At 39.8% G+C, this 26,679-nt stretch overlaps 1 protein-coding gene across 1 annotated transcript in view; it reads left to right on the top strand.

Moving 5' to 3' along the window:
• Positions 1–26,679, top strand: part of KIAA1217 (KIAA1217 ortholog) — a 504,546-nt gene that overhangs the window by 386,772 nt on the left and 91,095 nt on the right. The window contains 2 exon segments of the mRNA XM_042471784.1: positions 8,358–8,556; positions 15,867–15,960. Coding sequence (XP_042327718.1) covers positions 8,358–8,556; positions 15,867–15,960 — 293 coding nt within the window.

Raw genomic sequence — 26,679 nt, 5'->3', positions numbered from 1 at the left:
GTACTGATAAGCGATATAGAAATGTACTTGCTATTGCTATTGCTATACCAAATGCAAAAGTGAAAAATATCAAAACTATGCATACATTTAAGACCAGTTTAAAAACATAGCTATTAAAAATAACAAATAAAACACGGTAAAAGTAACTTGTTTTAATAAGCCTTGTAGATTCCAGTCTGCTTCACCAAATAGACCAGGGGTAGGCAACCTTTTTGAGCCGGGGGCCGGGTTGCTGTCTCTCAGACAACTGGGGGGCCGAAGCCGGGGGGGTGGAGCTTCCACCCTCCGGGGGCGGAGCTGCACATGGGGTGGAGCTTCCACCCTCTGGGGCGGAGCCGCATGCCAGGGCGGAGCTTCCACTATCCAGGGGCGGAGCCACATGTCAGGGGCGGAGTTTCCACCTTCCTCCGGGGGGGCGGAGCCACATATAATAACAATATTTGCAAAGCTACTAGGCAAATGCCATAACACAGGAAAAATGCATGCCACTGTCTCAACACCAGAAAAGAGCAAGCAAGTCCATGTGGGGGATTTTGCAAAGAGAAACCAAAGGACAAGCATAATAATAGCATATTTGCAAGCATGGAAGTGACAGGCAAAGCAGTAGGCAAAAAAGCAGCAAAAAAACAGCAAAACGCATGCCATTGTCTCAACCCAGAAAAGAGCAAGCAAGTCCATGTGGGGGGATTTTGCAAAGAGAATACCAAAGGAACAACAACAATAATAGCAATTTTGTAAGAATGGAAGCGACTAGGCAAAGCCACAAACAGCAAAAAAAAGCAGGCCACTGTCTCAACCCACGTTCTTTCTCTCCCCTTCCCCTCCCTCGTACGCCGCAGTACCCCACCTCTCGTCGCTCTCTTCTCCCCTCCCTCCCTCTCTCCTCTCCCTCTCCCTCCCACCCTTCCATCACACCCTTTCTCTCTCTCTCTCTCTCGCCTCCCCTCCCTCCTCACTCCTTTCCTCGCCCTCCCACCCTCTCTCTCTCTCTGCCCTCCTCCTCCTTCCCCCCCTCCCCCCCGCCCCTCCATTTATAGGGAGGTGAGGAGAGGGCGGATGCCAAGAGGGAGGTGGGCGGAGCCAGAGGGATGTGGGGTGCCCATTGGAAGGCCCGCTGCGGCCGCCGGAGCCCCGTTTCTTCCTCCGGCGCCGCAGCAGGCCTCTAGAGGCCGGTGCGGCTCTCTGGAGCCTATTTCAGGCTCCGGAGGCCGCAGCGGGCCCCTAATGGGCGCCACCATTTTGCCCTAAAATGGGGGCGAAGACTCGTGCGACCTTTATCGCCGCCATTTTGAAGGACAAAATGGCGGCCGGAGCGGCCGAAGATCGGTGGCGATTTCCGGCGGCAGGAGTGAACCAGAGGCCGTCGGAAAGGCACCCGCAGGCCGGAGGTTGCCGACCCCTGAAATAGACAAATATACAAAAAAGGGTGGGGGGATTTAAAGGGAGTTTGAAATCTAATGGAAATGCAAAACATTGTATTTTTTCATTATTTTCAAGACGGTGTGCTAGCTCTCTCTCTCTCTCTCTCTCTCTCTCTCTCTCTCTTTCATACACTCACACCTACAGACATGTCCATTCACAGAGGCTTTACTCCAAGCATCTGATGGAGTCCACTAGAGTCCACAAAACATATGCTAGAATAAACTGGTCTGTCCAAAAGGTACAACTGGATTCCTTTTTAATGTCTTCAAGTATGTCAGGGGCTAACATGTAGAAAAGCATGAAATTCCATTCTCTGCTTGCCCAGAAGATACAACTCAGTCTAGGGCATGAGTTAAAGAAGGTTAGATTTTAACTGGACATTGGGAGAATGGTTTTTAGAGCATTTACCAATTGCCTCAGGAGGGGAGAAGACTGAGTCACTGCCTGGAGATCTTCAAATAGAGGGTCTGTATTTCCTGCACCTGAAAAGTTAGACTGCATGGCCTTCAAGACCCCTTCCAACTCTCTAATTCTACAAATTGGTGCTTGGTTTGTCTTGTCTAAGCTCAGTGACTGCAATCTTATATAGCTTCAAGTCACTTCAGTGTGGCTTTAGCAGAAGTTGCATCTGTCTTAAGAGGTTGCACCTGTCTTTATGAAGCTTACCATGTCCATTCCTCCATTTAACCCTTGTCCTTTCCATTGACTTGATTTATTTAGAAGCTGCCTGCAAATATTTGCTGTCCTAGTTAAATATATTCAAGGCAAATGTTCAAGAAAAACAGCCCTAAACAAGAAACTTCAATTACATATGTGAAACAAAAGACTCCCAGGAAACTAAATTGTCCAAAGGTGACCATACTTCCCTTGTTTAGTTTTTCATAAAGCTACAGTAATTTTATTCCTTGTATAACTAAAAAAAGATTTAATATTAAATATTCCTCATCTTTGCATGAGTTTTTGCAGGACAAAAATGTCCCCCTCTTCTACCTTAATCAGCAATGATGCTGGCGCCTACTGGATTTTTAAAAAAGGTTTATGCATTGTTGGTTGTGCTTTTGTGTTTTCCAGGAATGTGTGCCCAGGGGAAGTGTGAAATGCACACCATCCCAAATAAAGCTGTGTAATCACATTTGTCCCTTACTTTAATCTGCTCTTCCTTTGTGTGTAAGCAGATATCTTGAGAATGCACCTGAAAAAAGGCAATAGAAAGAGCCAAAATACTGTTCAGCATTGCCTCCTTGGCAAACATATATTGTGTGAGCCATGTTAATCTGCAAAAACATTATTTGATAGCCTCATTGCTTCCTGCATTTTATAGGCCAGAAGCTCCAGCATATAAAAATAATGTGAACGAATGTAACTTCAATGTTTTTATTGTAATGTCTACCAAGTACTCATGTCCTCTTTTTAAAATGTGCTTGACATAGCTTTATGCAGAGTGATAGAAGTAGTTAGCTAGGAAGTTCTAGGCAGAGCAGTGGTATTCTACCATAAACTATAAACTATAAGAGACAAAAATCATAGAATCATAGAGTTAAAAGAAGCAACAATTGCCATCCAGACTAACTCCCTGCCATGCAGGAACACACAATCAAAGTACTCCTGACAGATGGTTATCCAGCCTCTGTTTAAAAATCTCCAAAGAAAGAGACCCCATCACATTCCAAGGCAGGATATCCCACTGCTCTTACCATCAGAAAGGTCTTCCTAATATTTAGGTGGAATCTCTTTTTCTGAAGTTTGGATCTACAGTATTGCTCCGGGTCCTAGTCTCTGGAGCAATAGAAAACAGTCTTGCTCCATCCTCAATATGACATTCTTTCAAATACTTAAACATGGCTATAACATGTCCCTTCTTAACCTTCTCTTCCCCAGGTTAAATTTACCCACCTCCCTAAACCCCTCTTCATAGGGTATAGTTGCTAAACCCTTTACCATTTTGGACACCCTCCTCTAGACATGTTCCAGGTTTCAATATCCTTTTTGAATTGTGGTGGCCAGAACTGGACACAGTATTCCAGGTGAGGCCTGATCAAAGCAGAATAGTGGGGTATTGTTATTCCCCCGATTTGGAATGGAGCCTAGAATCACACTGAATCTTTAAGCAGCTGCATCACACTGTTGTCTCATGTTCAACCTGTGGTCCACTAAAACTTCTAGATCCCTTTCACATGTACTGTTGTCAAGCCAGGTGCTGCCCACCCTATATCTGTATTTTTCATTTTATTTATTTATTTTTGCCTCTAATCTGTTAAAGTCGTTTTGAATTATGTTCCTGTCTTCTGAGGTATTAGCTACCCCTCCTAATTTGGTGTCATCTGAAAATTTGATAGGTTTGTTTCTAGGCACAGTTCAAAGTGCTGGTTATGACCTATAAAGCCCTATATGGCTCAGATCTGCACAGTTTGGCTGACTGTGAGCCCATACAGACAGACCAAAATAAAGCTGCTTTGGGTCACTTTGGAGGTATGTTGTTTAAATGATGCACGCATCCTAAGAGGCCAGAAGCCATGCCAAAGCCACGCTCCAGTCCTAAGGACTGCAGCGTAGCTTTGGTGCAGCTTCTGGCCTCTTAAGATGCGCGTGTCATTTAAACAGCATACCTCCAAAGTGACCCGAAGCAGCTTTATTTTGGTTGTGTCTGTACGGGTCCTGTATCTCCTTGTATGAAGTGGCCTGGGCTATGAGATCCTCTGGAGAGATCCTTTTCTCCATCCCACCACCAACACAAGCACAGTTGGTGGAGATGTGAGAGAAGGCTTTCTTGGTGGCTGCGCCTAGACTCTGGAACTCCCTTCCCAGGAAGACCAGAATGGCTACCTCCTTAATGGCCTTTTGCCTGCAGGCTAAGACCTACCTGTTCACACAGGCTTTTAAAATGCAATGTGTGTAAAGGACTGGCTTGGGATGTTGTTTCATTTTAAAATGTTTTATAGAGTTTTATCATTGTAAAATATATTTTATTCTTTTAATAGCTATCTATTTTAACATCGTAATAATTTAATTCCTTTTTAATGCACCTTTTTTTCTATTTATTTAAAAATTGTATTGTTCTTTTAATATTGTGAAGCCTCTCTGAGTCCCAGTTCTGGGGAAAGAGCGGGAAACAAATAATAATAATAATAATAATAATAATAATAATAATAATAATAATAGGTCGTTGGATTCCATTTCCCACCACCAATATTCCTCTTGGCCTGATGAAGTGTAATGAGGGCAGTAACTCACATTCATTTAGACTATGTTTTCCAGGTCCCATATTTGTGACCCAGATAGTTGCTAGTGCAGCTTCTGCTGCAGATCAACTCTGCAAGTCTCTGCCCTTCTCCAAACTAGTCCTGACACTTAATGCTGGCTTGTTACTTTGCAGAGTATTAGCTGGTTTCTGAATCCTCAAACTCTTTAATGGGTTATGTCTTGACACAGCTGTACCAAGACTCTGTTACAGATACATTCCTCTCTCCCTGGTGGCTGGATTGGATATACAGTGGCCCCTCCATTTTTGCGGACTTGAAGTCCACGGTCTTGATTATTCATGGAGAGGCAAGCCCCATTGGCTAACATAGCGTGCATGGCCATTCAAGCCAAAATAATGGGGCTTGAATATATGCAGGTTTCCACATACTGTATATAAATGGAGGGGCGATTGTAGTAATTCTCCAGGATGCCTAACTCTGTATTATAGCCATCAGGTACCCTGGAATCATGATGTCCCAGGGCTCCCTATGATGTGCAACAGATAATTGCAAGAAGTCAAAAAGTTTAACTTGTGATTCCAGGCCCAAACTTGGGAATATGTTTAATGCCACAACAGTTGCTTTTGAGAAAGTATGCATAAGATCACATTGATTCACTTTTATCCTTGCTGTTTCCACAGTATTTGCTCCACTCACTTTCCTGTGCTGGTTACTTCACCTTGTGTTTAATTTCATCATCAAAGCAAAGAAGGCTTTCAGCAAAACCATAAATGTTTTATCCACAACAACAACTCAAGAACTTTGTATTAGCTATGTGTTAGCTACTGCTTGTATTTTATGTAGCAGATCTCACCAGCAGAGACACAAATATTACAGATCTTTTCTTATCTTAGTATGAAGGATATGTAAATATTGGGTGAGAGCAGCTAATGGAAAGCTAATGCATAATGCCCCAGGCTAGAAATACCACAAAGATCATGAAGGTGACCTCAACATAAGCGCTGGAAGCATACTTTGCAACATTGGAAAAGCTTGTGCTGAGGATGGCAATAATAATGACTGTATGAAAGAAATTTACCCTATACTTCAGGAAGTGTTAATTATTATAAGGTCTCTGTTTATCTTTGAAGAATTCAGTTCTTGACAAAAGATAGTAGTTCTGTCTTTGTGTATCTAGATATTTGTCTGTATTGATAGTGTCTTGCTGTTTCAAAAAAGTGCTCCCTGATAATATATGGTTTGGAAACATGTGGTCTTACATTATGAAGTTAGTGTTTTCCCAAACCTATCCCTTCTCCATTTTGTGCAGTGCTGTTTCAGGAGGTGAGGGGGAATGCTAATGTAATGATTTTGTATTACATTATAACTATGTGTTACTGAGGGAAGGGGGAATATGTGCATTGGTATAAAAGACACAGGTCCCAACAAGAAAATAATAAGAGGGTAGCAACATAGCTCAGCATTAAGCATATGTATTGTATGCAGAAAGTCCCAGGATCAAGCCATTTAGGTTGAAAAGGATCCCCATCTTAGCCCCGGAGTGATAAACACACAGTCTACGGTTCTGTGTACTCAACAGCCATAGCTGTGGCCCCACAAAAGTAACCCATCCCACTACTATCTTTGAACTCTCCATACTAGCATACATCTTGCACTTTGTGTTTCTGCTGAAAATAGTGCTTCAGGGAGGAATCGTCCTCACTAAAATCAAGACACATATGCCTTGCTTCCAAAGACAATATCATTTTCAAGATCAAACTTGTTTTTAAGAAGTTTTTAAAATGAATTCTTATCACCAGAGTGGCAAAGTTGATGGTGATAGAATGTGGCTCCCATTGGGTTCCGGGTAAACAAATTTAGGCCTCAAAAGTTCCCCAGCCCTAATCTAGACCGAGCAAGATGGACTACCCCAGTGTAAACTGAACAAAATTAATTCAAGATAGGACCTAATATATAAGTTCCTAAATAGGTACTGTGTTCATTATGTGTATCCACAGGAGATGAATACCTAGTTCACCAGTATTATAGACATTCATACATCCCATTGGTCCTGGCACTTACAAAATTAGATATGCTAGCCCCTTCAAGTCATTTCCAATTATTTTGACTCTAAGGCAAATCTATCACAAGGTTTTCTTGGCAAGATTTGTTCAGAGGAGGTTTGCTTTTGCCTTCCTCTGAGGCCGAGAGAGTGTGACTTGCCCATGGTCACCCAGTGGGTTTCCTAGGGTGAGCAGGTATTTGAATCTGTCTCCAGAGTCATATTACAAGGCTCAAACCACTGTACCATGTTAGCTCCTAAATAGTTCTGTTCTTTTAATTACTGTGAGATGAACCAGTTTTCCACTGTAACCAGTTCCCAACTTAACATTTGAAAATGGATATCTCTGAAATTTAAAATGCCCACGCAGTTTAAACAAACAAGTAAACAAGGGACATGAATAAGCATCATCCTTGGATGAACAGCATGGGACAGAATAGCAAGAAGGGGATTTTCAATTTAAGCAGCTAGTTCAAACATTCTGCAGATTTTAAAAACCCTGCACAGCAAATCTTTGCAAGCCATCAGCATCTGCTGGAAATATTGAATGTATATGTATTTGCCTTCAAGTCTCCTGTCAATTTCATAGGGATTTCTTAGGCAATGAATTCTCAGAGGTGGTTTTGCCATTTCCCACTTATATAATGTAGCTACATCACCTGGACATTATTTGAGGTCTCCCATCCAAGTACTGACCAGAGCTGACTCTGCTTAGATTCCAAGATCGGACAGGAACTGATGCCTTTGGAATATTCAAACTAATATTGAGTCAGGGCAATGAAATTGAGACAGCTTTTGTTTTGTTGCAGTCTTAACAATTTCATTGGACTTGTTGCCCCATGCAACATTCGTGCTGACTAGAGAGATATGTTTCCCACTTCTCAAATGGAAATATTGTGATAATGTAATTTTCATTTTTATGCATTATTCTTGAAGTACACATTTTCTTCATTGGTTAAAGCATGTTTATGTACATTTTTAATTTCATCTTTGGTTTGCATACAATATACTGTTGCCACTCTTTTCTCACAGACTTGAGGTCTGCGGTCTTGGATATAAATGGAGAGGCGGCACACACTCCATTCAAGCGACCTTCATTATTGTCAATGGGATGTGCAGGGGGATCTGGAACGGATCCCCGCGAAAACAGAGGACCAACTGTAGTGGCATATAATTTGGGAGGGAAAGGAAAAAAGAAGACTCTGGTAACTATATTCTCCTCCTGATAATGAGAAACCAAGAAATATGTACCTACATTTGATAACATTTTTTCAGAACTATGAAATGGATAAGTTCTTTAAAAACTCAATGAATGCAAATTTCTTTTTCATCCCTGAGGTTGAGCATTTGGAAAAAGTAACCTTTCTGCAGCAATGCTGGAGGCAGACTAACTGAAGATCAGACCAAATAAACATCTTCCTGACAGCATTTGTATGTCTTGGGAGCAGATAATCAATAGCCGTAGGGAATTATACTCCTTTCCCAATATTGAATTAGAAAGAATATATACTACTACTCTCTCTCTGTCTCCCCCCTCCTCCATGTGCATATATGTCTTTCCTAGGTTAGTGTTGGAAAAGGAGTAAATATGGGCCAGGTTCTTGTGTAAACAAGCCTCTTTAACTCTTCTCTGGTATAGCTTCTCAAGTCCATGTTTGTTCATTTTAACCAAGATGTTCATTTTTTGCTCACAGGTGCTTTATATCTTCAGTATGGAGATGAAACTAAACAGCTAAGGATGCCTAATGAGATCACAAGCACAGACACAATCCGTGCCCTCTTTGTAAGTGCCTTCCCCCAGCAGCTGACAATGAAAATGCTGGAATCCCCCAGTGTTGCGATATACATCAAGGATGAAAGCAGGAATATCTATTATGAATTAAGTGATGTAAGGTGAGTAAAAATATGTGCCTTTGATTGGCTTTGTTCAATGCATGTAGATTATAGTGAACATAGATAAGGTGGAGGGGGCTTCTTTTTATCAAGGTTTACAATATTGGGCATGGATGGAAAATGACTGACCCTCTGATCTTGTTAAAATGGAGGAATGATCATCGTTGGCTATGCTGGCTCAAGCTGATTCCCTTTGGCATAAAATGCGGTACACATAGCAGGGGAGGAGATAAAAATAAGTAGGCTCACCCAGTGGTGTAGCTATAGGCAGGGGGTCAAAATGAGGGCATTGCCACTCCAAATATGAATTCTACCCCAAATGAAATTTTCCTTCAGTCCCCAAATTTCTAGCATTCCAGGGAGTGAGATGTTGGAAATTATTTGCACTTAGAATTCTTACAGGACCAGTGTGATGTGGTGATTTGAGCATTGGACTCTGACTCTAGAGACCAGAGTTTGAATCCTCAGCCATGGAAACACATTAGGTGACCTTGGGCAAATCACATTCTCTCAACCTCAGAGGAAGGCAAATCTTGACAAGAAAACCCAGTTATAGGTTCACTTTACGGTTGCCATATGTTAGAAACAACTTTAAAGCACACAGCAACAACAGAACTCTTATATTTGATGTGTTCATATTCCCACTGTAATGTTGCTTGTCCCTTTTCTTTGCATGCCTAAACTGGACAGTGGGCCCTTGGTATCCCCTGGGGTTTGGTTCCTGCTCTCACCCACTCACCCAGTGGATACCAAAATCTGTGGATGCTCAAGTCTCATTATATATAATGGCATAGTAAAATGGTGTCCCTTATATAAAATGGCAAAATCAAAGTTTGCTTTTGGGATTAAAAAAAAGATTTTCAAGCCATGGATGGTAGAATCTGTGAATGTAAAATCCGTAGATCTGGAGAGCTGGCTGTATTTTTAAATTCTCAACTGAAGGTTTAAATTACTGTAGCCCTAGAAATTTTGTTTATTCTGTTTTAACATTCACTTTTTGTATGTTTCTAATTGTATTGTTCTTTTAAATTGTAAGTTGCTTTGCATCCCAGTTTTGGGACAAAAGTGGGATACAAATAAATACAACAACAGCGACATTATTATTATTAGTATTATTATTAGGGAATATTAACATTTTATATATGTGTGTGTGGCATTGCTTGTATTACTATGTTTTGAGTATTTTGAAACGGCCCTTGGGCTATTCAATAAACTTGTTTGTTATTAGGGAATAGGAGCCAGAATTCCTATTTGGCAGGGGGGAGTTAGCTGCACACCTGAGCCAACCATTATTTATTTTTACCATCTCATTCTCTCTCTCTCTCTCTCCCTCTCCTTTTTCTTCCCTGCCTTTCATGCTTCTGTGAACAGATGAGCTCTCTCTTGCCAGAAGCCTAAACTAATCACTTGTGTAAAGCTTGTGCAATTAAGCCAAGGACCACATAGCATCCTTGGGCTCAGGTTGTCCAGCCCGAGCATAAAAGAACAGAGGCAAGGATAAAGATGGAACAAAAAGTTGAAGCAGTTCCTGTTCTGTCGGTATCAATGCAGAGTAGAGAGGCAGTGTGACATAGTGGTTTGAGTGCTGGGCTATGACTATGGATACCAGGATTCGATTCCTAGCTCGGCCATGAAATCAGCTGGATGACCTTGGGCAAGTCACATGCTTTCATCCTCAGCGGAAGGCAATGGCAAACCTCCTCTGAACAAATCTTGCCAAGACAACCACATGATAGGTTCTCCATAGGTCAGAAAGGATTTGAAGGAACACAACAACCAGCTCTGATTTGCTTCACTTTTCTGTTCCTCTTTAGTTTCATGTTACCCAAATACAACATTTCAAGCTGCTCTACTAGAAAAACTCCCAATGTGGGAAGTAGTTCAAGCACCTTTTGAACAGTAGTGTTAGTTTTAAATTGAAATGGATAAATGTGAAATGTTGGGGGGTGTACTAGCCCCCCAAACTGTAAAGGGCAACCCCACTGCAAAAAAATAAATACATCATTTTTACTCCAAAATGCCCTTTTGGTGGTGCAGGTGACATTTCACCATGTTTGACAGAAACACTCACGTTTGGAGTGGTTGAGATTGTTTTCTGCCGATCCAGAGATTAGAACATGAACCAGTGACTTCAAATTACAAGAAAAGAGATTCAACCTATACATTAGGAATAACATCTTTACTGTAAGAGATGTTCAACAGTGGAATAGGCTGGCTTGGAGGGTGGCGGACTCACCTTCTTTGATGGTCTTTAAATAGAGGTTCAGTGGGCATCCTTCAGGAGCGGTTTAGTTGCATCTTCTTGCATACCAGGGGGTTTGACTATATGGCCAGTTTTAGGGTTCTGTGGTTTCAAGCCAAGGTTTCAAGCCTTTTTTTAACAACAGAAAGTGACTAGAAGTTACTTCCAGTTCAATTTCGTTTTGTTTAAAGCGTCTTCTGGGCCTAAAATGCCTCAAAGGGGGGCCAAAAATGTGCACAAATAGGCCCCACATCTCTTTTTTTATTTTTTTATTTTTTATTTTTATTGGCAACAATACTTTAACTCCCCACTGTGTGTGGGGGGGGGGCTGGAGCTCATGAAAATGACCCTGGGGTGTATATGTGGCCCTGGGGTTGACACTTCGTTCACCCCTTTTTAAAATTATATGAGGATTCAGAAGAACAGGGAGTATGAGCTGCTGTCTTTGTATCACTCTTTTGTCAAATGACGGGCTTAAATTTCAAAACATGATGGTGTAGAGCTCAGTAGATAGTTGGAGTTCAAGTTACAGACGAATCATGTTTGTAGATGAAGATGACAGCAATGATAGTGATAATTCCCTGGATCTCCCTACAGAGGGAGAGACTAGGCTGGTTTTCTCCTTATTGTTTTTCTGCCAGCCTGCAAAAGATCTTTTTATACCTTTAGGTCTTTGGCAATTGACTTGACTTGCTGCAGAAAAGGTTTTTTAACTGGATGGATGCTGGCTTTTCTCCTGTTGGTGTGGTTTTAAAATTAAATTACAAAAATGCAATTAAAATATAATATGAATACTGTACAAAGATAACTTTTTCCTTGGATTCTACTATCGTATTTGAAACTGAAATTTTAAAAATTCAATTAAAACATAAAATGTATCCAAGCATAACATGCTTAATTTAATTGTAAACTGCCTTGAGTCCTGTTTTGGGCAGAAAAGGTAAGATAAAAATCAAATAAATGAACAAATGAATGGATTAAAATCACTGATAGGCGCCTGACTGGATTCTAGGGAAAATACAGCACATTTGGTTTGCATACATTGCTAAAGTTATCTTTGATTTATTCAGCCATGATTTTTTTTAAAAAAATGTATTTTAGTACTCTCTTCTTCCTTGTCTTCCTTTCTAGAGAATTGTATTAGAAGGGAAATAGACCAATAAAGTATTAACAACAAAAACAACATTTTAATGCAGCCAGTAAGGTGATTCAGAGGTTAAGAGTATTGGGTTTGGAGGCCAGAAATCTGATGTTCAAATCCTTGCTCAGCAGTGAAGTTCACTGAGTAGTTTTGATCAAATGTTTCAGCTTAATTTGTCCTTCACAGAATTGTTAGGATAAATAAGATAATGTTTTCTTGATGTTTTATTTAATATTTAATTTAATATTCATATAATAATCACATATTTTGGATTAGCTGGAAAAGTGATGTCCTTTCCTTTCTGGCTTCAGGACTGACGATCCTTTAAACAGAGCTTTCCACTAACCAAGCTGCTTTGGGTCCCAATTTTAGGAGGAAATCAGGATACAAATTAATATAATAAACAAACAAACCAGCATGGCAATAGGCCCATATTGGCTTGGATTTGTTGGCTGGCATTGTGTGTGTATGTTGCTGATGTAGAAAGTAGCTCTAAGAGGAAGAAGTTGATGGGCACAGCTAGTATAACAGGTGTGTGCCTTCCCTCACCAATGCTGTTCAGGACTGAGGACAATCCTTGAGGTTCACGGCACTTTAAGCCTGGAGAAGGAGTGGGGAGGAGAAAAACTGAATATGTTACAAAATAATTGTATTTTGAATAACCATGCTAAATGTCAGGGCATCCAAGACTATTGCCACACAGCCAAGATTACATGCTCTGATGTCCCTTCCATTCCTTCCAACATTTCACAGATCAGAACTGGGACAGGTGTGGCCAAGCAATATCAGAGTGTGGTCAAGATGGTAGAAGTTATTAACAAGGAGGACACACAAGCTAGCAGAGGTTGCCACAGTTTGCTGTTCCCTGAGTCTACAGGGAGGGGCATATGTGTGCCCTTCCTCTCCAGGGTCACCAGATGTCATAACCACAAAGAAGGACAAGGCACCACAAAATGTAGGACGTGGAGGGGAAATGTTAGATGTTACAAAATTATTCACCACTTGCATAAGATGTATGTATTGATCATTTTTAAAAACGATTATTATTTTTATTTCTATCCTACATATGCCTCCTTTCAAATACAATTGGCCCTACATATCCATGGATTCAACCATCCACGGTTTGAATACATAAACACACGTTCCAAAAAGCAAAGCTTGAATTTGCCATTTTATGTTATGTTGCTGTTGTGTGCCTTCAAGTCGTTTCTGACTTAGGGCGGCCCTAAGGCAAACTTACCATGGGGTTTTCTAGGCAAGATTCTTCAAAGGGGGTTTGCCATTGCAAACTGAGAGAGTGTGACTTGCCCATGGTCATCTAGTGGGTTTCATGGCTCAGTGGGGATTCAAACCCTGGTCTCCAGAGACATAGTCCAACATTCAAACCACTATGCCATGCTGGCTCTCCCATTTCACATGAGGGGCATCATTTTACTTTGTCATTGTATTTCATGGGACTTGAGCCCCCACTGACTTTGGTATCCACAGGCAGGGCATCCTGGAACCAAACCCCAGTGGATACCAAGGGCCCACTATACATTATCATGTGGCCTTTCAATAGAAACATTAAAAATGACATAAAATAATGAAGGAATTCAAAGATATAGCCGGGTTAGTCTATAGAATCAGTGTATAGAGAGATCTTGTAGCACCTTTGAGACTAACAAAAAGAAAGAAGTTGGCAGCACGAGTCCATGAAAGCTCATTCTACCAACTTTTTTCTTTCATTTGGTCTCAAAGGTGCTACAAGATCTTTCTAGATTAAATATACAGCATTCAAAATAAGCAGGACCATTATAAGAACCTGCTAGAGTCTTAAGTTCCACAGGCAAGCATTCTCTGAAGATGCCAGCCACAGATGCTGGCGAAATGTCAGGAAGAAAATCTTTTAGAACATGGCCACATAGCCCGAAAAAACCACAAAAAAATATGGATGCTGGCCATGAAAGCCTTCGACTTCACATAATTTTATATTGTTTAAACGTGATGATTTTAATTGTTTTTAAAATTGTATTGTTTGGTTTTAATTGATTTCTTTTGTGAGCCACTTTATGTTTCACTTGAGGAGGAAGTCTGCATAATAGACAGACAGATGATAGATACAGAGAGAGAGAGAGAGAAAAAACTGAGTGGGCATGAGATAAGGCTCTGGGAACAGTGTTCAAAATCATGGTGTTACTACTGTAAATGCCCTGTTTCCAGTAGTTACCTCTTCTATCTCAGATGGTTGTAGAATATGGTAGAGACACATCAGGATTGCAAAGTACAAGCCTAACATGTCTCAAAAGGCAATGCTTTAGTCATCTACTTGCGGAGGGAAAAGAGAGATAGTAGAGTCTTAAGATGTAGAATACAGTAGAACAGAGGATATTTCAAATTGCAGGAGGAGGATCACATTTTGCAGCATGGCCTTCAGTATACATATACATATAGAATTTTTATACATACCTTAGGGCATAGAAGAAGATTTAACACCAAAGGGAAAAGGATAGGATTAAATGTTTCTCCCTGGTTTTCTGTTTGTGGGGAACTGTTTTAAGCAGAAGGGTATTGCCACCTGCAGTCCAAAATAGCACTGCCTCCTTATTCTTTCACATGTGTAAATTCAGCCTTAAAAAGTGTTAAGAGGCAGTGATACATGATGTTACCATAGCACAAAATGCTAGTCAATTTGTGAATGTGTGGGCTTTCATTTGAGTTTCGAAAAGCTTAAATTGCCAATAAATATGAGGGTTTTTTCTTTTTCTTCTTCTTTTTTTTTTGGTGGTTCTCCTTCAACGTTAACTTTCATTAATGCTAAATGTCTAATTAACCCCATGTTTCTTAACAGCTGGGAATGATCTGCCTCTCCAGCTATCTGTTTTTCCTGACAAGATTGCTTGAAGTCAATTTCAGTGATACATGTCCTAACTAGTAACAGATTCAAGGCAATTGCCAACTGCAGTGTGACTTTAAAAGAAACAAGACCTGTCCAAAAATCCTTCACCATGTGTTTTCCCCCCTCCTTCAGACCATAATCCCAGTGATTAAGATCAGCCCACTAAACTTGTTGCTGCACCTGGAGCAAAGGAATTCAGTCTTTTGTGAAAATTCTCAGGAGATTGCTGGTGTTAAATGAAAGGGGCATCGTAGTTTTGAGAACATAAGTGTGTTTACATTTTGCCGTCTTTGTGACCAATTTTTGCTGCACCAAGTTTTGCTCCAGATCTCTGATCTGTGAACTATTTGTAAGGTAGGTTCTACGCTAAATGAAAAACAACTGACTTTTATAATAGTTGTATTGGATCTGCTTTGTGAATTGTAAGTTCGTCTTCCAACTTTGCATGGGTAATTTTTTTTCAAAAATAATGAAAACAAAGCAATGCCTCCATTGTCTTTTGGATGTTGATCACATCACTAAAGTGATCTGCAGTTCATTTTTGGAATATTTACACAGTAGAAACGCTTACTGAAATCACTGTAATTAATGTATCATGACGCTTGGGTCACAATATATGGGATGTGAGCAAGTATTTTCCTCCTAAGGAACTAATCTTGTTTCTTTAAGTTTTCTTTTGATTGTGGGTGCTTATTTCTTTTCCTCCTAGGGAACATTTTTCCCTGATGTTTTGTTTTGATTCTCTGTGCTTATTTCATATCAGATGGATGTGAATCTTCATTTCTTATTGGTAAATAACAAGTAGATTGTGCCAAAAGTAATGCAAATTTGAAAGTTGATCTGCTTTCATATAGTTTGTTCCACACTCAGCACCTTCAATAAAACTGAAAATTTGCATGGAAGTGGATAATACCTCTCAAAGAATAAGAGGTAGTGTGTTTATCTTTTGAAAAGCAGCAGATAGCCAGAATTTCCACAATAAGCAACACAAAGGGTTAAAATTAAGGTGTTTCATTTATACATTTTTGTGTTTGTTTTTTATACTCTAGGAACATTCAAGATCGATCTTTCCTTAAAGTTTACAACAAAGATCCTGCACATGCATTTAATCACATGCCCAGAGCTGTAAATGGAGACATAAGGGTAAGTAATCAAATAACATTAATTCCCATTGTTGTTTTCTGTTGTACCAGGAAAACACAAATGTGTTGCCAAAGAAAAAAGAATGTACTTACGAAGGTTGGATGTACCTGTGTTTCTATTTTACATCTTGATTATTTTGCCAAAAATTATTTGTTGTTAAATCTGAATGGCATCTAGGAGACATTAGAAACTAGAGCATGATATCTAAGAAGTTGGAACCCCCTTTAGGTGGCTGATCAGTCCAAATAGAATGTTGATGTTTGCTTAAATTAAACATGGCTAGCATATTGATCATGGATTTGTATATTTCCTTGCCCCACTGTTCTCTCTCTGTAATTTGTTTAACTTTCTGTAGTTATTTATGCTGCCAACCAAAAAAAAGGAGGGGGGAGTGGAGGTGGATAGAATGCACCTCAGGTCTTTAACCCTTGCTCAGGGATTGATGGAGCATGTACATTTGAATCTTAAGATGTTTCTCTGCTGTCTTTTGGGAACAAATATGTAGCTATCTAGTGATATGATCCACCATTGACTAGTTGTGCCCTGTAACATTTGTATTTTTATTATTTTATGGATTCAACAGGGAAAGTTAAGCAAGTGCATAGCTTTCTCTAACAAAAAACCCTTTGCAATCTTTTGTACAGTTAAATGGGAGGAAGTCTCATTGAGGTCAGTGGGATTTACTAGTGACTAAACACTTATGGAACAACTTTGTAGTTCTAAGTCTTCAACTTCCCTAATGTTGCTGTGGTTGTACCTTAATCCTAAAGTTTTCACACTGAGCATTCCTCCTTGCTGACTCCACCTCCATTTGTTACACCTCTGTTTTGTCTCCACTTGCCTTGCTTGCATTGGAAGTGGAAAAGGCTTTCATGGGAAATGTGTTCTGTAGGCACAAGATCTGTGAGATTTACAACTCTGGTTGTGAAGGGCTTTAAACTGTACACAGAGCTTCCATGCATAGAACAAACTGCCTACTTCAAACATTCACCAGCAAGTGAATGTTATTTTAAAATGGTGGCAGGCTTCTTGCCTGCCACCTGTCCATCTTTCTTTCTCTTTCTTATTGGATAAAATGCATTAACTGTATCAGGCCAATGAAAGTATGGCCAGCAAGTGGGTTGCTTGGTGCTTTGTTTTGTTTTTAAAAAGAGTCATATAGGACTTAGACGTGGATTCAAAAGTTGTGGAAAACACCTGTAAAAATATAGGCTTATAATTGTGCATCTGTTTTGAGTGCACACTGCAGTCCTTTCCATTTTGAGCCTGGGTGTATTAAAGCATTGCCAAAGTTATTAACATAGCAGGGGATATATATATATATATATATATATATATATATATATATATATATGGGGCAGTGAGGTGTTCCTTTTCATGAAACAGTTTCTCTATACTTCTGACGAGCTCTCCGGTGACTCCGTGGAGGTATGTCACACTGCAGGTGGCATGTTAAAATGTGCACCTCTGCCAAGAAAATTCATTTCCTGATCTGCAGCCAGCTCACTCCGAGGAGCTGTGATCTTATTAGCTTTCACAAGCTAAGCAGAGTTAAACTTGGGCAGCCATTGGGGAGATGGCTGGGCTGTCGTTCACATTCAAGCAACAATTCTTTCAGGTAAGTATTACCAAAGAGCTTGTGAAGGAGGACGGAGAGCTGCTGCAGAAATTCTTACCTGCTTTCCTTGGATTTAGTGAACTTGTAGAAAGTAAATGGGAGAGCTGGGAGAGGAGGAGAGGTGACTGCTGAGCTAAACAAGGAAGACGTTAGCAGGACAGGGAGAGGCAAGATGGATGGAGGTGCGTGGGCATTGCTATTTATTTCTTTTGCTTTGACTGTACTGGTGATGGAACAAACTGCTGTTTTCATGTCAGTATTTCTGCCAGAGCTTAGGAAGGATTTTTTTAAACTATAGCTCCAGAGTCCCCGAGCCAGAATGGCGGGGGTATTCTGTGACTCATAGTGCAGAAAAGGAACTTTTCCAAGCTGTGATGTCAATATAGGCACAAAAGGATCATTCTTCTAGGTAAAGTATCTAATGATAAGGAAAGGGTCTCTTTCTACCGTCAAAAACTATTAATGGCCCTCCAGTTTGCTTTAAAAGAAAAAGAAATGTGAGCTGATAACATGGTGCCTTTTTGTAAGCAGGGGTAATAGACTGGCAGTAGAGCCAATTCTGTTGTTAGGATCAATTTGGGGGTATGGAAGGTTTACCCTGAACCACTGCATTTGGCTCCCCCCCCCCCCCGCCTTGAGTTACAGATCAGTAGTTATGATGATGGTTGGACTTCTGTTTGTGTGATTCCCAGTGTAAGGAAATTCAGAGGAAAATGTGTGTGCCTTTGAGAATACCTGATTTAATTGCTTTAAGAAATGCAAAGAGGACTAGCAGGGTCTGTTGAGTTGTCAAGGATTGACCTTGGGGAAAAAACTGAGCATTGAGAATTTACTTTTTGGATGACCTCTCCCAGAATTGGACTACAATTCCCAGGTCCATTGTGAATGGGAGATTTTTAATCATACTATGAGAAGACTACTTCTTTCCAGAGCCAGACAGTGCAAACACAGAAAGTAAGCCTTTACACATACAGTATATGCCTCTTTCCCTACTCTTATTATTTACTTATCTTTTGCTTTTTCAGTTTAGTCCCTTTTACAGAGAGAGTAGCTGAGCTTCTCTGATTTTCTCCACTGTATTTCTTAAGTAGCACACCCTGGTAATGTGAGTGTAAGTAGGAAGTACTTTCTATAGGATGTTTTATTAGACTTACTGTTTAAACAAGTGTATAAAATACTCATTCTTTCCACTTTCATATTGCTTGCTTGCTTGCTTCCTTGATTTCTTTCTTTTTCTTTTTGGAATAGTGAAAATAACACAAAAATAATAAGCATTTTCTCTGAAGCTATGCCTAGGCTTCTCTGTCACTGCATCTATTTACTTATGAGAAAACTATTTCCCACCACATTTCTTCTTTCGCTGCCTTATCTTATTGATTTGCATATCTGAGCCCCTCTACTCTTCCAGTTATTTGGCTATCAGTTTCTTTCTAAAAACAATGAAATTGGGCGATAGGTAAGAATGAGGTTAATTTTGTTGTTGGTAAGCCTTTGGTGATGGAGTAGATTAGGAAATATCTAAAAAATATTAATAGCTAATCTTCATCGTCATCTTCTGATTCCATCACCAGAATTGTGAGAAGTTTTTACACATTTATTATTATTATTATTATTATTATTATTATTATTATTACCAAGTTCCACTTGGTAACTTTATTATTTTCCCCATGAGTAAGCTCAGCTGCTCTCTCTGTGGGCAAAATTTCTAAGATTTTACAACAGTAATTCTGAGGAAGGGGAAGAAGAGGGAAGACGATAATGTATTTAAGTACTTGAAACAGTTTTCATGAAGCAGTTCTCATGTGGTTGAAAGCTATCTTTCCAAGAGATCTGTTTATTGAAGCAAATTATTAGCAGTCAGTAATGGACTGGAGAAAGCCAGCATGCTATAGTGGTTTTGAGTATTGGACTAGGACTCTGCAGATCAGGGTTTGATTCCCTGCTCAGCCATGGAAACTCACTGAGTGACCTTGGGCAAGTCATACACTCTCAGCTCCAGAAAACCCATCTTAGGTTCCACCTTAGGGTTGCCATAAGTCAGAAACAACTTGAAGGCACATAACACCAATGTACTGATAGCCACTATACATTTTCATAATAAAGATCCTGTGATAGGTTTCAGTGTTCCTAGGAGTATAGTTTGAACTGAAGTAAACACGCCATCCAACTGGATGATCTCAGATGTGGTGGATTACCTCACCAGTAATTCCCAGCCCTAAATGATGGGACCTGTACCATTTTGACTAAGGCTGCTTTAAAGCTATGGAATTCATAGAGCAGGCTTTAAATTCCACCTCTGCCACTGGATGGTTATGTGACTTCAGGCAAGCTGCTGTTCTCCTTGCCATCTATGATGCCAAAAAATAATGCCCTACTTTGTTGGGTCATCTTGAGGGTAAATGTAACTTGAAAACACTTTTTGAGTTAAGAGTGTTGCATAAACAATAGTTAGTAGGTAGAAAGTTGCACATTTTCTCCAGTCAGAAATGATTATATGACTAGCTCGGTAGCATCCATGTTTATACTGTACTGCAAACCAGATTATGAGAAACAAAGCCGTATTATCTGATGGCTGCACTGAGTGCGAAATGAAAACTGGTTGTGCAAAATCAATGCAAATGGCCATATGAGTTTAGGAATGTGAATTTGGCCCCCTGTTCCTTCTTTTCTCTGGAGGGCATCAAAACTAATGAATGAGGAGCAAAGCAATTGATTCAGTGTGGAACAAGTAGCCATAGCTAAGCAATCTATTCTAAGAAGCTTAATAAAGTGCTGTATAGGAATGCCCAAAATTGATCTCTCTGTATTTTTCAATTTTCTAATTTCAAGTTTTGTTCTTTCTAAACGTTAGGTTTTTTAAAAAAAAGTTTCCATATAATGATGTATGTATGTTTAGGTTCATTTTTCCTAATAGTTCCTTAATATTGTACTTAATATTTTGTATGAACAACAATATTGTGCACAATTTTTACTTATACATTCTATTCTGTGCATTTCCCCCTATTGTACACATTTTGTATGCGTTTTTCAATGGAGAACGCCATTGCCAAGTCCAAAATCTGAAGAATAACCAAGTTTCAGTTATTGGTTCAAGTGTGACAAAATTTGGTAAATTTGCATGACAATGTCCTTAATTCTGCTGTTCTTTTTCCAGATTTCATCTGTTTGATAAAAGTTATGCAGATGAATGGGTGCGAGATGGAACTATCTGTCTAATAGAGAGAGAGAAAAAACTAGAAGATGAAAGCTAAAAATAGTGCAGGTGTGATATATATATATATATATACACACACACACACACACACACACACACGTGTTTGTGTGTGTGTGAGAGAGAGAGAAACATTTTCAACAAGGAGATCATATATCAAGTTTTAATGGCCCCTGAGACTGGAGTGAAGACAGCTGTGCATGTATGTTACCTTACAGTTAGGGAATCCTGATATAATGCCATCCCTGTGCTGGCTCAAGCAAGGAAGCTGAGATTAGGTTTTTGGGTTACACTTGCTCTTTCTTTGGAGTACTGTATATCACACAGAGCTTTGTGGAAATTTTTCAGCTCAGATCCGGGGTGACTGCGGGTCCAACGATGCAGATTCACGGCATAATGTGAATGTGTTATCACATGCGATTCATTTCTATGGGAACTCCTTCCGTGGTGCTTCCGCAGTGAATCCAAAGTGAATTTGGTACAAAAGTGAATTCACAGAATTCACATTCAAGCTCACTTCAATTTCACTCCGAATTGGTCTAGTGTGGAATGCAACTTTGCTTCCCTCCCGATACACCCCCCCAAACCTCCAAAGGCAAATTTCCCATGATGCTGCGCTGCAATTTTGCCCCAATTACTTCCGTTGCTCGGAAGGGTAGATGACAGGGATGGAGGGAATGAACAGGAGGCTGGGGAGAGGAGTTACATGGAGACAGGACCCAAAAAGAAGTTTGAAAAATAATACGGTAGTTTTAGAAAATTCTAAGGAAGCAGAAATAACCCAATGTAAATGGAAGCAACTGGGTTGTGTAGATGGAAAATGCCATAACTCTAAATGAGCTGCCAATAAATTTTCCTGAAAGCAAAACTCAAACTGAAATGTGACGTTCTTTTTCAGACATATTGAAGGAATTTCCATGGGAGTTTAATAAGAACAGCAGTGAAATTTATCAGGAGAGCTTTTATATCTCTTCAATTAAATTCAGAAATGCCTTGAGGTATGATATAATGCCTGGGGTCTTTCCTTTCTCTCTCTAATTAACTCTTTGACCCTCACCCCCACCTCATGAACACAAGATAGTGCTTTAAGCTCCAAGACAAAGGCCCTTATCACACGTGGGGGGAGGGGGTTGCAGCTCAGATCCGCAGTCACTCCTGTTCTAGCAACGCAAAAAGTGATTTTTTCCACACCAGATCCAGAGTCGCTTCTGTCTAGCAATGCAAATTCATGTTAAAATGTGATGTTTTACCACACCTGGTTGCCTTTCTGTTGCCCTTCTGAATCGAGGGGGAAGCGGAGTCAGTTCGATTCCAAGCAAGTCATGTGATGCAGATTCAAGCAAAGCAGAGTGAATGCACATTGTATTACCACACCAGGATGTACCGTGCAGATTCAACTTGATTCGAATTGGGATCTTTGTGCATGCTCAGTGGGGGTCTGAACGCATCCTGGCAGCAGCAGCAAAGGTTCCTTTTCCCTGGCACAAAAAGGAGCAGCTTTCTGCCACTTCTATTTCCAGCAGAAAAACATCGGGTCATAGCGTGGCATGCAGTTTCCACAGCCACAACCTGGCAGTCAAAGGGGCAGTGTTAAGCCGCCCCCTTACAGCCATCTGTTTTGGCCCTTAACCTGTGTGTGCGCCTTCAAGTCATCTGTCGACTTAGGGTGTTCAAATGATTTCCATAGGGTTTCCTTGGGCAAAGTATACTCAGAGGTGGTTTTTACTCGTTCTTTTCTCTGAAATATAGCCCTCAGCCCATGGTACCTGCCAACTATTATTATTATAATTAAACTTTATTTATAAAACTATGAAACAAGGTGTCCTCAGCTTGATACCCCAAACATTGGTGTGAAACATTTTGAGACAATTTCAACAGGTTATTTAATAATAATAATATTTATTTATTTATTTATTTATTTTTCCTGCCTCTCCCTGCAGATCGAGGCGGGATTACAACAGAAATAAAATTACAATGAAACAATAAGAATTTATATCAACTCCAAAACCCTCCCATCTTTAAAATAATAAAAATACACATTAAAATTCCAACAAGAACACAGTTGAAAATAATCAAGGTGGAGAGGACCATTAAGGCAGATGTGGGTATCCTTCGTGAGGTCAGGTTGGGAATTTAGTGTTAAATACTGTCTATTCATTATCTTATACAGGTTTTCTTTTAAACAATTGCACAAAGTAATTTTTTATATCTTTAGAACAAATTTTCCCCATACATCATAACCAAAATGCTGGGCCATCTCATCATGTACTCTTTTACAGCCTCATCTTCTGTCTCTAGTTTCAGAAGCTATTTATATGCTTTTTAAATTATTGATCATCAACTTTACACAACGTTAAATAAAACTCATTTTCTCTAACATCTATGCCTGAATTTCTCCTGTCTGTATTCAACCTGTCCTTAAGTTTCATGTAAGCAAACCAATTTTGCCTTCCATAAGAACTTTGCCTTCCATAAGAATTATCTCTATAAACCTCCAGCTTTCTTCTTCAAAATACAAAAGATCATCATAGTGCAACTATATCCAACTTTTATCCCAACTTTTAACCCCAAAAAGGCTTCCTGTGGTGATGTGGCTAATATTATCTTAGGAAAAAATCTATTTATAGTTGTTCCCGGAGAGCCTTTCTAATATAGTGATTTTTAAATCCAGCATGTGCCTTAACTTTATCATACCAAAGATAATCATGCCAACCAAATTTTAAATCATGGCTTTCAAGTTCTAAAGCCCTACATCTGAGTTATATCCATTCCTTCAGCCATTCAAAATGACAGGCTGCATAATACAATTTGACATGAGGGTCTCTCAAACCACCCATTTTCATTAGCATTGTAAAACATTTTAAATTTTATTCTGGGTTTCTTTCCCTGGCAGATTTGACAATCTCTTTCTGCCATTGCACAAAAGGGATTCAATTTCCTATAGTAGGGATCATTTGAAAAGAAATAAAAGCCTTAGCAAAACATGTGCTTTTATTACTGCAGTTCTACCCAAAAGGGATAAATTTAACTTTCCCCATTTTTTCTAAGTCTCTTTTAATTTCTTTCCAGACTTTATCATAGTTCTTATGAAATAATAAATGGTTATTTTTTCTGATTATAACTCCCAAATATAAGAGAGGTTTTTTTTTAATATGCTTGTGTTCATTAGCTGTGCTCATACGTAACTTCTCTCCCTCTGCTCATTTCCTCACATCTGGGATTATCTCTTATTTTCAGAACCCAGCTAGGAGAAGCTGTTGGCAAAATATTTGCAAGAGAATATAGAGATGGAAGCAGTCTCCACGCACCCAGTTCTTCCCTCTCGAGATTTATAAAAGTCTCAGGACTATGGAATTGGGTATCCCATAATGCCTTTAGTGTACCCAGCATCTATAGACTTAGATCAATTCATTATTGCCACAAAACTTTGATGTGTGTAGATTATGTACTCCATAAGCACATTGAACTGGATGACCCATAATGTATTGAGTATCCTCATGCAGAAACCTTGTAGAAATAGATGAATAAGAGAACGGGGCATCCTCTCCTTTTACAGCACTCCACATGCACATCAATGCTCCCAGGTCCTTCCATTACTACTAGTTGCAGAATAACTGACATAACAGGTGTTGATAAACACTGAGAGATTTAGATCTCACCCTATGTCTTTGGAGCTCTGTAAAAAAAAATTTTACAGAAAATTTTTAAAAAAATCAAACCGAAGGACACACTGAAAAGTTGTTAGGGCAAGGAAGCGAGGCTATGGAGGCCAGTTATTATTATTTTTATGTATAGTGTGCAGAAGACAGAGGCTGGGACAGAAGCCACACCATTGCACTTTTGAATAGCTATGTGATAATGAGTGTCCCCAATCTGATATGTTTGTGTTTCATGCACAATGCTATTTGGGTGATTTGTGCGCCTGGTGTGCTAAAGTCCATAAGGGATGGCCCATCCTTTTATAGATCTAAATGCTTGAGCAGTTATAGGTATACTTGGTGTGTGAGGTCTGAAGCTATGCAGGTTTTTCATGGTTGAAGCTGAGCAGGCAGGATTTCTTGGACTGGTGCTACTGGGAAGTTTTTCTCTTCTGCAAAGGAATAGCATATGCACCTGTACAAGTGGGAAGCAGTGCACTTCTTTATGTGCCCGTGAAAGGAAAGCCCAACTAGTCCAAGCATTTTCTTTCCTACAGTGGCCAACCAAATGCCTCCACAGTCTCCAAAAACAGGACACAAGGCCAATAGCCTGGTTGCCATCTAGCATTTATGATATAGATCATGATTGAGAACTCCATGGGATTTACTGACCATACGGAACTCTGTGTGAGCAGAGCCCAAAGTCTTATTGGAAGGCTCCCAGATGCTTCCTGGAAGCAGGCCATGATGACAATAAATAACGCAAGGTGAAAAAATGTTAGTATTTGGGACATGTGTGTGCTTTTTTAAGGAAAGGAAGCCAGACAAATCCCCCCAGATCAACCCTTTCCTTTTCCTTCCTTAATTATCCAGAATGGAGTGCAATCCCATCAAATGGGAGTACTGTCAAGTCCGTTCCACTGGAATTGCAACATTGGAACTATATCTGGCATGCAAAGCAGATATTTAAGCAATTAGTTCTGGGAAATCTGGTATGACTGAGGCTACTCAACAATGTATTTAAAAGGTACCATATGGCACTTTGCAGATCTTCCTATTTCTAATAAAAACTCATGTTTACCATGGGGGCAGACATGAATGCATGTCTGCTGGCTCTAGACTGCCCAAAGGACACAAACCTCATCTTTCCCACTGCACTGCTGTCTGCTTTATCCTGGTGCTTTGTCATTGAGAGGTTATGACAACATGAGCCATATTGTATTTATAAACATCACGTGTTTCCTTGCAATGGCTCACGGTGTCTGCCAAGCAGAACACATGGAAGAAGCATTTTTCGTCAGTTCAGAATTGGTTTTGGTTATGCTGATTTCCGGGATGGTGAGGGAATGCCTTCTATGCTCAGATTTAACTTTTGTGCAGTGAAAGCAAAAGCCTTTAAATGGCCGTGAAATCTTTTGAACGAGAAGGCTGGTTTTCCTGCCCCTCCTCCTTTAGACTTCTTTATTTTTTTGGCTAAAACTTCTTTTAGTAAAACAGAAGCATGTCAGGTCGGTTTTCGGAAGACTTGAAGGGCACAATTAGATGCGAGTGCTTTTGTGTTACGTTACCTACAAGACTTGACTAGGAAAAAAAGTGAATTTACTGGAGGAATGTAAGGTAAGAAGCCTTGCCTGTGATGAGCTGCAAAATTCCTATGGGGCTAAAGAATTTAGTAGGATGTTGCTTTTTTATAAAGGCATTGTAGGTTAAGAGATGAAGTTGGTGCAATTTTGAGAAAGCAAAGCTATAATTTTACATGTAGCCTGGAGGAACACTGAAATGTTCTCTCTCAAATTTTTCAAAAATCAAAATACAGTATATAATCAGTTGTAATCCCCCTCCTCTGAATTTGAAGGCATCCAGGTACTTCTGTAAGTGATTTAAAAAAAAAAATCAAGTCCCTGGTGTGTAGGGGATATTTTTGTGAGCTGAGCTGGATAATAAAATGAGCGGGTTGTTCATTATCTACTCTGCAGTCAAAGGGAATCCAGATCTTAATAATGCAGCTTTAAATCGAACTGCTATGAAATATAGTGAGTCTAAAGATGGATGGGGTAGAGGAATGTCCTTTCTTTTCCAACTTTTTTGATGACAATCCACAGAATCCTCAGTGGAATCCAGATGAAGCTGTTTTCAAAATGTAAGAAGTGATAACATACCATTTGAGGTATGACTAGGGAAAAACAAATGGAAAATACAAATGTTGCATGTCAGTGTGAAGAGTGGGAAGGACCAGTTGGTATCAATCTTCC

The sequence above is a fragment of the Sceloporus undulatus genome, chromosome 6, assembly GCF_019175285.1.
Source record: "Sceloporus undulatus isolate JIND9_A2432 ecotype Alabama chromosome 6, SceUnd_v1.1, whole genome shotgun sequence".
In the NCBI taxonomy this organism is placed as follows: domain Eukaryota; kingdom Metazoa; phylum Chordata; class Lepidosauria; order Squamata; family Phrynosomatidae; genus Sceloporus; species Sceloporus undulatus.
Note: the sequence above shows the minus strand (reverse complement) of the source record. Positions and strands in the feature narration are given on the sequence as shown.